Here is a 12,801-nt window from a genome sequence, read left to right on the forward strand (position 1 = left end):
TTCTGGAGAAGTTCATTGTGCTCATTGGTGCATTACCGACCCAGTTGGCGTCTGTTCCCGGGGCACCGAGGCCTCCCCCTATTGATACAGTGGTCATTGTCGGTTCGTCTGTGGAGGAAGCTCCACAGAGGCCAGTAGAGATGCCAAGACCTTGGCATGTTTACACATATGTGAGCCAGTGGAACCTGAGGTCGCAGCGGCGGCAGGCCACTCACAGCCTCCAGAATTGCAACAGAGTCACCCCACCTCTCCAGGACTCATTGGTGGCAGGTATTTTCAAATATGGATCAGGGGATCTCATTTCTAAGTCATCCATTTGATGATGATACCCATTATGAGGACTAACATGCTGCTGTCCTCGGAGAACACCTGTTGCAGGTAAGTAACTCTGCTTTACAGTAAACAGTATCTAATAAAGAACATCTTTTCTCTGGCATCCAGACTGTAGAGGATGGCTGCTAAGTGATTTGAAAAGCATTATTTCTATTAATTGTGGCTCTGAGTAAGAGGAGAGCTGTAATTCATTGCACACTGGTACAGCTGTCTAGTAGGATTGCTGAGGACTATCCCGGTGAAATTGAAATCGGTATTGCTGTCAGGTGCAGGGTATGTGTGCTTTGCATTCAGAAAGAATATAAACTGGATTCTCAAATATACCCAAAACAAATTGTGCCTATGTCTTCGATTTGAGCAAGTGACTCATTCTAAGAGCAGATGCCACCTTCAGAAGCAGCTGAGGATAAGGCATATCACAGAAAGAATGCATGTGATGTTTCTTGGTCTATAATGCAGAGAGCTCTACCTGTTGTAGAACTACACTGGCTGGTGGTAATGGTTAGTGTCATTGCCAGCCTCCCCAGTCAATCCCATTGCACACAGCAACCTTAGAACTTTGCAGTATGAAATTGAAATTCATAAAGTTTTATAATAAGCTAATGTCGTGTGCAAAGTACTTCATACCTGTCCTTCAGGAGCAGAAATGAAGGTGGAATTTATTTGTAGGTTTTGTTGCACTTTCATTGATAAACAGACAGGTAATTTTTGCAACAAAAATCCTTCCCATTCAGCAGTACCACCTCAGAGCCCTTCACTTTCCTTCTGCGAAGGTTTTTGTGTTCATGACAGGATAGGATTGATCTTCTCCCCTGATCCTGACCACTCTTTTTACGTTCTTGCAGAAACTCAGCAGTGAACATCAACTTCTACAGAAAGATTTTGAGGACCTGAAAAACAAACTGGACGCTTCCAAAGCCAGGAACAGAGTGCTCTCCACCGAAGTGAAAACGCTGAAGAGCCAAATCACAACTGTGCTGGAGAAAGGAAAGCATGATGATGAGCTTATCAGCGCTTTGCTGGTACAGTCAGCTTTAATAATTCACAGTCAGTGGGGTGGGCCCCGTGGTTGAATGATTGGGTGCAGTCAGGATAGCAGGCTCTGAGATCACTGCCTAACTAGCATTCTATGTTCAAGAGACTGAAAATAGCATAAGGGTTGCACTTTAGCTGTCTGGGAAATCCTGTTGGTCAACTCTTGCAGCTTGTTTGGAGGGTTCCTGAAGAAGTCCTCTAGGTGAGGTCCTCTAGGAGATTGTTTGATGTCTCCAATTCACTGCCTGATCACTTGAGGGGAGATAAGCTGGTGATTAAAAGAGGAAATCATCTTATAAATCATAGTCTCTTTTTATGAGGTGATCAATTTATAAAGTAAGAGGCATGTATTGGGGTTTCTTGTCACAGCTCGATCTTAATCAACAAAACTGGTTAATTTTAGCTTCATGCCTTATACAGTGTGCTTCAGGCATAAGCACAAATCTTTTGTACAGAACACTTTGTTTTATGATGTTCCCTATGTAGATTATTACAGAGGAAAGATTTTTCACAGATGATTATCCCTAATAGTCACACAGTGGGTTGTGTGATTGTCATGTGCAGTCAAGGGAGATTCTCCCAAGCTCTAGAACTTTCTCAAAGTAGTTATCAGTAGGTGGCATTACAGCCATTAGAACCAATTGCCTTAGTCCCTTATGCTTTCTGATGAGAAGTAAGAAAAGTATGGGAAAATAAGTGTGGGAGCTTACTGGTCAGACTGAATTGGCCGTTTGGTCTTTTCCTGCCGTTATTTCTATGTTTCTATGTAACTCCTCTCTTCTTTAGTACTTTCTCAGCTCAGGAGGCTTCTCTTTTTTCCTCTTTTTCTCATTTTTAGTTTCCTTAACTAATTTTCTTACCTCCTTTCTTAATTAGATTTTATCCATTTAAAAACATTTTAATTGTATTTTTGCATTTGACTGTTCCTCAGACCTCCTTCCTGCTCAGTTGCCTGTTGATTGTATTGATGGGTTTTTCAGTTTCTTATACTTTTTGTTGACATTCTTTTGATTCGCTATTATTAATTTCATGGATTAAATAATATTAGAGTAGACCAGTGACTTCAAGAATTTCTCCCAGTGCAGGGACAGGACTTGACAAAAGATCACAGTGTTTGAGAGCAGGTCATGTACGCCTGGATTCATGGTTTGGAACTGCATGGAAGTAAGGAGAGGAAAGAGCAGAGAGGAAGGGAGGGGGAGGCTGGAAACAGGGAGCGCAGAGAGGACATGCAAGATGGATGGTAAGAAACTAGGATGCAGAGGGTGAAGAGAAAGAAGCAGGCCTCGGGGGAGGGGGGAAGGTAGAGATTAGTCAAGCTGAGGAGCAGGAAGAGTGGGAGAGGCTGGGCTGTAGAAGGAGGAGAAAAATGGCAAGACAGGCTGGGCTTGGGGAGGATGAAAGATTGGTAAAAGACTGGTCCAGGAAGAAAAGAGAAGGGACAAGCTGGGCTAGAGATGGAAGAAATTGGGTGGGGGAATTAGAGAGTTAGGCACACAAAGATGGAGGAAAGAGAGGGATATACAAGGGAAGTGGAAGAAATGAATGATGAAATGGTTTGGAACATGAAGAATGAATGAGGAGACTAAGATGGAGAAGAAATAAGCAAAGAGATACGTCAAATCGGAAAGGCAAAAAGGTCATGGAGAAGTTGCAGTAATAGATCCAAAGTTGGAAAGGATAATGGCAGGGGAAAGTTGGAGTGGACTGGGTGACTGTTGGGGGATGGAAGTGACGATGGCATTACTTCTCATTTCCCAGCTGCCACTGGCTCTAGGTTTGTCTTTCTATTTATCAGTCTTTGAAGAGCAACCCTGCCCTATCCTCCCCAAATTTTTGTGTTTTAGTAAACTTGACTGCACACTGCTGCCACTGTTTACAGATATCTGACATTCAAATACCTCAAAAGGCATAAATATACAAGAAGCAAACCTTTTTCAGAGGAAGGAAGGTTCTGGAACAGGAGGTATAAGGGCAAAAAGGAGCCCAGGCCTGGTCTTGAACCAGGGTCTGGCCTGTTGGGAGGCTGGGGCTCTGGTCCTGAGTCACAGGGTGTGTCTCTTCACGTGCAACCAAATAAGCTGAGAAGGATTGCTTTCAACCCAGACCTGCAGCCCTGCCCCTGAGAACGCGGATTGGTCCTTAGGGGTCCATAAGGAATCACCGGGGCTTTCCCAGTGTTCCTGGCAACTTGTGAGCTCTGAGCTGTGCAACAAGGCCGGTAGCTTTTAAACAGCCACGCAGGTGAACATGTATGCGCGTATGGCAGCTTGCATGAATGGACACGGCCATTTAATAACATATGCACGCATGATATCAAAAATCATGTGCACATGCATAAATGTGCATGCAATTTTGTATGGACGCAAACTTGTGTGCGCAAATACTGGCTCTACCGCTTAAGTGTGAGGATTTATTAGATATGTGCTCCAATGCAATTGCCAAGTTCCACAGTCCATGCCCAGTTCACCCGGGTGAAGGCTTCCAACTGCCTAACTCCCCCCCCCCCCCGCCCCCCCAGCTGGATAGCCTCCCTTTTACTCTATTAGCCATGACTCTTCAAACCCCGCTGTCTAGTCCTGATTTTGTTTATTTTAAAACTTGCACAACATCCACAGCAGAAGTAAAGTTAGGAGTAGGGGATCCCAGCACGTGCTTGTGTGTGTAAATATCTATGCGCATGCTTCAGGTTACAGACCCGGAACGCCCATGCCCCGCCCCTTTCTTGACTTCCTGATTTGTGCGCATACCAGAAGATACACGTCTGCTTACGTGTGGGCATGACTTCTGCGCATATCTCCCGGCTTTGGCGCACGCCTAGGGCTTTTAAAATCTACATTTATGAGTCCTGTGAAGCTGCTGTGATATATATTTTGTTAATGAAGATGAAAACCTTTTTTCCCAGTACGTACCCGGATCAGTCCAGACCATGGGTTGAGCCTCCTGTCCAGCAGATGGAGACAGACCAAAACTGAAAAGGGTATCCCATATCAGGACAGAGCCTACCCTGTAGCCCTTCAGTATTCGTCTGTCTCCAGCAGATGCAGGCAGCTGAACCTGCGGTTCCCCTTCTTCTTATTCTTACCTTCTTTTCCCTGCTGGGATCTTATACTTTTCTTTGTCAGGATCAAGCAGTATTAGTTCTTGGCTATATTATTAAAAAACAACAACAACAACAACAAAAACACTTTGAAAGATTTCTTTTTATGTGTTTGGGAGACGGTTCTGTCTCCTTGCTCTGCTGGGGGCCTAGGGGGGCTTGCCCCTTGAAATCTTCAGCCTAGGATCCCCATTCCTGGTGAATTTTTGGGCTGATACTGGTGGTCCAGTCACTCCCCCTTGGCTAGCTGTCCACATTTAAAAAGTGTCATTTCTAGGGCTTGGGAAAGAGCTTTCCTCTGCACTTGCTGTGCTCTTTAAAAAAAAAAAAAAAAGGGGAAGAGAAGTTTTTTTTTTTTAAACTCAGCCCTATTTAGTTACTGATTTAAGAACTGTGGACAGCTCCGGCAACGTGCAGGGTGCAGTCTCTGCCTCCACTGACCAGCTTAGCTCAGCTCTGCTCAGCTGTTTTTCTCTTCACAACAATTTTTTTTTCTTTAGCTGAGTGGGAGTTGTCAGACAAGGCGATGGATCTGATCATCCGCAGGTGGGGTCCCCCACACTTTGATCTGATGGCCAAGATGAACAATGCAAAAGTGCCCAAGTTCTTCAGCCACAGAAGGGAACATTGCATGGAAGGAGTGGATGCGCTGATCCTTCCCTGGCCTCAAGACGTTCTCCTATACGTGTTCCCTCCTTGGCCACTGGTGGGCAAAGTGCTCAGAAGAATCGAGCTCCATTAGGGTCCCATCATTCTAGTGACTCCAGAGTGGCCTCGCAGACCGTGGTTCGCGGATCTGGTGAACCTCGTGACAGACGGCCCTCTCCGCCTCTGTCATCTCCCCCACCTTCTTTGGCAGGGTCCCGTATTTTTTGATCAGGCGGATCGCTTTTGTCTAGCGGCCTGGCTTTTTAACAGCGGAGATTGAGAAAGAAGGGATATAAGGAAGAAGTTATATCCACTCTGTTGAGGGCCCAGAAACCAGCTACCTCTCTTGCTTATGTCCAGGTATGGAAGGTTTTCGAAAATGCATGTGCCGCTTTGGGAGTGGCTGCTTGTAAGGCTCCGGTTTCCCAAGTCCTTTCCTTCCTCCAGAACGGTCTCTCCAAGGGTTTGTCTTTCAGTTCCTTGTGTGTGCAGGTCTCTGCCCTTGGCTCCCTCTTAGGCAACATTGACGGTTACTCAGTGGCAGCTCATCCGGATGTTGTCCGCTTCCTCAAGGGGGCCAAACATTTGAATCCACCGGTACGGACTACTTGTCCCTCGTGGAGTCTTAACTTGGTTCTTCGGGTTCTCTGCGAAGCTCCCTTCAAACCTCTACGGAGGGCTACACTTAAGGATTTGACTCTCAAAACCGTCTTCCTGGTGTCCATTTGTTCCGCCAGAAGGGTCTCGGAGCTCCAAGCTTTGTCGTGCAGGGAACCTTTTCTACGTTTTTCTGATTCAGGGGTATCCCTCAAGACAGTACCCTCTTTCTTGCCAAAGGTCATGTCTTCCTTTCATGTCAATCAGTCAGTAGAACTCCCAGCCTTTTCTTCTAAAGACATTGCAAGCACTTCTGGGGGTGATCTGCGGTGCCTGGATGTGAAACGGGTTTGTTACGTTACCTCCAGGTTATAAATGAGTTCCGGGTCTCGGACCTCCTGTTTGTCCTGTGGAGTGGCCCAAATAAGGGTAATAAGGCTTCAAAGGCCACTATTGCACGTTGGCTAAAGGAGGCTATTGCGTTGGCTTACATCTGTAAGGGCCGACCAGTTCCAGAAGGCTTAAAGGCCCACTCCTTACATTCTCAGGCCACTTCTTGGGCGGAGAGGCAATCGGTCTCTCCGCAGGAAATATGTAGGGCAGCTACTTGGAAATCTCTGCACACTTTTGCTCGTCATTACCACCTGGATGTACAGGCTCCAGTTTTTGGCTCCTTCGGGCAGCAGGTTCTTCGAGCAGGACTGTCTCGGTCCCACCCTGTTTAGGGAAGTTTTGGTACATCCCACGGTCTGGACTGATCTGGGTACGTACAGGGAAAGGAAAATTGGTTCTTACTTGCTAATTTTCGTTCCTGTAGTACCACGGATCAGTCCAGACACCCTCCCATGCTAGATCTGCTCTGTGCGCTCGAAGTTTTCTTCCTTTACAGGTTTACAGATACCTGAATTTTCTATTATTAATTAAGGCACCGAAAGCATCTAATAGATGAAAATGAAAATAAATCTTTATGCAAGAGTGCTTTGTTTATACATAATTCTTTCAATTGTTCAATTTATCAGTTTTCTTGTTACTTGCTTGATCTTTGGGGAGTTATATCTGCTTTGAAAGTGTTTTATACTGAAGGGATGCAGGGTAGGCTCTTTCCTGATATGGGATATCCTTTCAGTTTTGCTCTGTCTCCATCTGCTGGACAGGAGGCTCAACCCACGGTCTGGACTGATCCGTGGTACTACAGGAACGAAAATTAGCAGGTAAGAACCAATCTTCCTATCTTTTATGTTCTGAATAAATCCTGCATTGCACAAAGGAATACCTGTGTCCTATTTCCTTTGGCTGGTACCCTGACAGGAGGTTCATAGTATGGGGCTTCAAAGGGGTTGACTCTTTGCAACATCAGAAAACATTTGTTCATAGAAAGGCCAGTGGATGAATGGAATGGATTCCCAGTGGAGGTGGTAAAGGCAAAAACAGAATTCAAGAGAACCTGGGATAAGCACAGAGAATCACTAGTTGTGAAGAAATGAGGGGAAAGCCAGAGATCAGCTTGAGTCTATGGCATTGCACAGGAAGGACATTGGGCAGACTAGATGGTCCTTACATGCTATCATAGTCTGTTTCTTTAATTAACTCTTCCAGTGAATTTAGGGCAGCCATTGACACATCCCCAAAATACAGGCCACCATCTTGATAAAAGCTATTGGAGAACAATGTATGCATAGCCATTGCAGGTGTCCTGAAAACCCTGCTGGCTGTGGATAGGTTTGGAAAGCCCTGCAGTAAGAGCGCACTTTCCATCTCTGAGGCTTTCTGATTGCAAAGGAAGTGCGCAGCATGGGGGAAGAGCAGCAGCGGGGACAGGGAGCGCACCTTTTCCGTGTCTTACCCTTCGAACCTGCCACTACTAAGCTTGAAAAAATCAGAGAAGCGTGATTGAGAGGAGAGGGTGATGGGAAAGAACCTGGGGAGATGGGGAAAGACAGGAATCCAAAGCTGAGGGAGATGAAGAGGACTCTGTCAGAAGAGCAGATTTATTTCTTTGAAATCATTTCTAGACTGCCTGCCCAGACCAAAAATAGGAATGCCTGAAGCAGTGTACAATAATAAAATCTAACAAAACATAAAATAAAATGAAGATGGAGAGAAACCCGTGAGAGCATGAGAAAGGAAAGAAATTTAAATGACACGGTGGGGATAGGGGACAGCAGATGGAGATGAATTTAAGCAGGATAAGATGGGGGGGGGGGGTAGAGAAGAACTGGGGGTGGGAGATGAAGCAGAAGGGGAGGATGGGAGTGAGAGGGGGAAGAAATAAGGGGATGATGATGATGCACCTTGTCCCCACTTTTGAAATCCTAAGGGGCTTATTTACTAAGGGGACAGTAAAACTGGCAAGATAATGTGCATAGCGCGTTGGGCTGTAACACACGGTGTACAAAACTAATAAGATGCAGAGCATTTGCAATGAAAGGGCTTGTGTGGCTTTTTCACTACATGTTATACAACTGCAACAATGTTGTAGCATTCCCCCACACAAATCGACCCAAAGGGTTGAAATTCAACAGATTTACCCAGCTAAAACCAGGTTTTAATAAGGTAAACTATACCCAATCAAATTCTCCCCCCTTTTTACCCGGCTAAACTTGTGCCAGTAAAATCACTACCTGCATAAAAAATTTAACCAGGTCAGAAAGTGTTCAGGACAGGACATACCTGGGCTCTTTTTAAATGTATCTGAGTAATATGATATTTAGTGTTACCTGGATAAATCTGTGTTGACATCTCCATCCTCACAAATAACTGCTCTAAATCTATCCACTCAAAATTTAGCTGGATGTTCAGAGGCCCATTTAGCCACATAAGTGCCACTGAATATCCAGATGAAGATAACTAGGTAAATTTACCCAGCGGGGTGGCAGGAAGAGGAATGTAACTTGCCTCTTTTCTGCCGCATTTATCAGATCCAAAATGGCGGTCATCAGTGTGTACATGTGTTTCAAAGTGCAACACTGAAGACCGCCAGTTTGAATTTGACTGGAGAGTGACTGATATTCTGCTATCTTGCAAGGGATAAGGGTCTTTCACTCTCAGGAAGTCTTCTGCGGGTGGGAGCCTTTATTCTAGTGAACAAGTATGAATTGGGGAGGGAGGATCCTTTGGGTTGAGGGTCTTCCAAGAAAGAAAAGACCTTCATTTTGGGAGTTGCAAGTAGGTGGTGGCTTGGGCTCAAAAGCCTTTACTTGATTTTGGAAGAGGAGGACATCCTTAAGCCCTGTTGCCATGTGGCCCACCTAACGGTGGAATGTTAAATACACCTTGGGAGCATTGGAATATTTTTTTAAGATGATGCCATCATTTGATTGCCCGCTGTATTCATGTGTGTGTAAAATGTATTTATTTATTTAAAAAATGTTCTATACCGTCGTTAAGTTAAATACCATCACAACGGTTTACAGAAGGGCACGATAAAGAGAAATATTGGTGGTATAGATTACAAATTACTCGTGTGCCATCATAGTATGGTAACAATTTAAAATAATAAACTAGGTGTGTAAGTTAAACCTGATTGTTAGGAACAAATTAGGCAGTTTGATTTTAACATTAATGTGCTTATCATCATATATGCACATAAGTAGCCTCTGTGCAAGGTAAGAACATTTTCAGACATGCACTGCTGCTGCTGCTATGTGGAAAAGTACGCGTGTACAAATAGAGCACTCCAGGCCAGGGTTTGGAAGTGTGCATGCATTTACATATATTATAAACGGAGTTTGCATATATGTCATCAAACATGCATGCATATTTTTACACCCGCCAATCGAGTCGCAAACATACAATCTGACTTCTCTTTTGTCCGCAGTTTTTGGTTGGAGGGCCTGGAGCAAGTGGTGGAGGTAGAGTGTGTGTATTTCCAAGCATTTTCATAAGTAAGACACACAGATTTATCGGACAATCTTGTAAAATACTTGCCTCTGTGCATAAACTGATAGTTATTGACATCAATGAAAATGCCCAGTATGCACACTGGTTTCCTCCCCTGACCAGAATGCACCCAGAAGAACGCTTCCCTTTCCTGTGGTGTTCTATGGAAGCCTGTGACTCTTTTAGCCAACAGGAGGGGAGGGGATTTTACATGAAGCCATTTTGAATGTGCCCAGATTGTCCATTCTACATGCCTGATGAAGGTAGAAGCTGAAGATACTGAATCTTTCTAAATTAAAAATAGCAATTCTGATATTAAGGAGATGTGCAGCATCCTTCCCACAAGAAAGTGCACATCGATCTCGCGCATTGCTTTCAAAGATGTTTGGGGAACAGATTTCCCCCTCAGCGATACTCATCTCACTTATAATGAAATATTTGATGAGCAAGGAATGGAAAGAGTTGACCGTGCGAATGCTTTGTTTCCCCAGATCCAGCAGAAACAGCTGCAAGAGGTTTTAGGTCATCTCAGCCAGCAGGAGCTGAAGCACAAGGAATCCCAGCAGAGCCTGGGGCAGCAGCTGAACAGCGAGACTCAGAAGCAGAGCTCTCTCATAGGGCAGCTCAAGCAGATAGTGGCTGAGCGAGAGGCCAAGGTGAAGCAGCTGGAGGAGGAAATTCAACAGCTGACACTCAAGGTAAATCTGACAAATGTATGAAAGCCTGCAACAATTTATTAAGGGGACAGAGGAGGACTTTTTTCCTTCTTGATCTTTTTTTTTTCTCACCAGGGTGAACTGACCCATTACTTAACAAAAGTCAATGCAGTCAGCTACTTCCATAGCTGAGAACTCTCCCGCCCTAAAACTGGGCTCCTTTAGCTTCCATCCAGTAGAACAAGCCTGCCTGGCAAGGTGCTAATGGAAAGCAAACTATAGTGTGCTGAAATAAACCTAATTTTCAACGAACTCCAAGCCGTTGGGGACACTTTAAGCCAGCTATAGAGGTGGTTGGCATTTTGTTTGTGGCCTGGCCATTTCCTTCTCCTCCTTTGGGTTTCCAGCTCAGATGGAACTTATCTCTTTTAGGCCATGATGCCAGGAGCCTTTATTTACAACTACCCCAGGAATCTTCTCCTGGCCCATCCATTTTTATTTCCAACTCAGCCCAGTTATTGCAGTGACTGTCCTTGGCCAGTGGCCACAAATCATTGCGCCATGGAGAACCCAGCTAATGGAGATCTTAAGTTTGGCCATTAGGTGTTGCAGCTGAGCAGTGATGGCTGAGGTTTCCTGCTTCTTACCTCTTTACCCCCCATCCCCACCCCTATTGACTGTGTACAAGGTGAACCGAAAATGTTCCACCCTTAACACAGGAAAAAGAATGTGCAGGGATCAACAAGATGCCCTACTTTTACCTGTCAGACACTCAAGCGGATTTAGGGGTTAGATCGGGGGGACAACGTGTAGTTTTGCATTTTCAAAATTATGCATGGTGTTTTTCAGGGAAAAAATTATCCCCCAGGCAGTTTTCAAAGTGAATATATGTGTGCACTTTGCTACAATCCGCATGGTTTTGAACCTTACCTCTGAATGAGTTCTATCAGGTTTTCAGGTTAAACTGCAGCAAAGCCACCTCTAGCTGCTGGGCGCAGCCATGTTGTACCTTGCAGTGGAAGTAGTGTATGAGGTTTGCCCGGATACAGGATGCCTGCACCCAACAGCAGTATGACAATGAAACATCATACAAAGTGTCTTCTCATGTATATTAGCATTCAGTTAGAGAACTTTCATGCCTTGCTGAATATACAGGCTGCCTGTATTTAGGTGAGGAAAGCTCTTGTTTAATAATTATGAACATTCAGTTGGAAGGATGAGTGACACTTCCATCTGTATCGAGGATCTCTCCACAAAGTCTACAACTGCCAGAAGGACCAGAACCATTTTCTGTGATACCATGGGGTGTTGGCAAAGGGACTTAGGCAGGTAAAACAGCATTCTTGTTCATACTGAGATCAGTCCAGACTCTTAGGTTTTGCATCCCTGCTAGCAAATAGAGACTGAGAAAGCTTCACTCACACTGCCTTGCAACCTAGTATGCCATCTGCAGTTCCTCAGTATTTCTCTGTCTCCAGCAAATGGTGGAGGTGTAAAACCTGCAGTCTGGGGGGGGCGGGAAAGGAAGGAGAGGATTCCTCCTAGGAGGTGGCCAGGTCCTGGTGCAGCTATCCCTCCTGGTCTGAGGTGGATGAGCCAGGGGGCTGGTGACCCTTGAATTGACTCGGTCCTTTAGCCGCAGGCAGTTGGAAGCTGATGGTTCCAGTTCCCTCTCCCCCAGGAGGCTCGTGGGATCCTGCTGCAGTTCCTTGGTCGCTCTCTTCAAAGGGAAGGAGTAACTTTTGGTAATGCTTGTAAAGCTTATTACAAATAAATTAATAAAAAAAAAGGCAAAGCGGCAACACTTGAGCAGGGAGCCAGCTTAGCGGCAATGTGGATCCTGATGAGAGGGTTAGCGAGCCTGCAGGGACATGCAGCTTTTACCATGTGGTTGGGCCTGTTCGGAAGGAAGCAGAGGAATCACCCATGGCAGTAGCTGCCGGTCATGTGCTGATTCGCACGGCTGGCTTTCGTGGACAAGCCTGTCGTGGACAAGCCTGTGCTCCTGCTGCATCTCTGGTGGTGAAGGTAATTCAGGGCAGACTCCAGCGCACGAACAGTGGCAGGCCAAACAAGGGGCAGGTGTGTCTGAGAAGACTGTGGACATCTTCCTGGTTAGCATGGGAATGGTGGCCAATTTGGTATTGGGGGCTGCTGCAGCTGTGCCTTTGGGGGAGTCAGGAAGCCACCCCCTAACCATTGTCCCTTGCCATTCTGAGCACAACATTTAAAATTAGACAACACTCATCACTCATACCACATTCATCCACAAGTTATAATATTGCACCTATCACTAATAATGACTTTGAATTTTGGTGAACAAAAAGTGGCGTAGACCTTTTCAGATCTAAGGTAGCAACAATGCTAGATTTTTTACAGGAGGGTCTGGATACGGGCCTGGTATTGAACTCTCTGAATGTAGTAGCGGCACTGTCATAGAGGAAGGGTAGAAGGCACCTCAGTGGGTTCACACCCAGACATTATACTTTTTTGGGGGCCCTGAAGCATGTGTGTCCTCCCCGAGATCAGGTAGTGCCAGGTGGGATCTAATCT

General features: G+C 45.4%; 1 protein-coding gene across 6 annotated transcripts in view; it reads left to right on the forward strand.

Annotated features, from left to right (window-relative positions):
- The window catches only part of CCDC13 (coiled-coil domain containing 13), a 110,650-nt gene that overhangs the window by 49,226 nt on the left and 48,623 nt on the right, over nucleotides 1-12,801 (forward strand). For all 6 annotated transcript variants that reach the window (XR_003854449.1, XR_003854450.1, XR_003854451.1 and 3 more), the window contains exons 9-10: nucleotides 1,179-1,355; nucleotides 10,084-10,290. Coding sequence is in view for 3 of the 6 variants with exons in the window: in XM_029588327.1 (XP_029444187.1) it covers nucleotides 1,179-1,355; nucleotides 10,084-10,290 (384 nt within the window). In the remaining 3 variants the exon portion in view is untranslated. The remainder of the gene's footprint in view (nucleotides 1-1,178; nucleotides 1,356-10,083; nucleotides 10,291-12,801) is intronic.

This window comes from Rhinatrema bivittatum, chromosome 2 (assembly GCF_901001135.1).
Source record: "Rhinatrema bivittatum chromosome 2, aRhiBiv1.1, whole genome shotgun sequence".
In the NCBI taxonomy this organism is placed as follows: Eukaryota; Metazoa; Chordata; class Amphibia; order Gymnophiona; family Rhinatrematidae; genus Rhinatrema; species Rhinatrema bivittatum.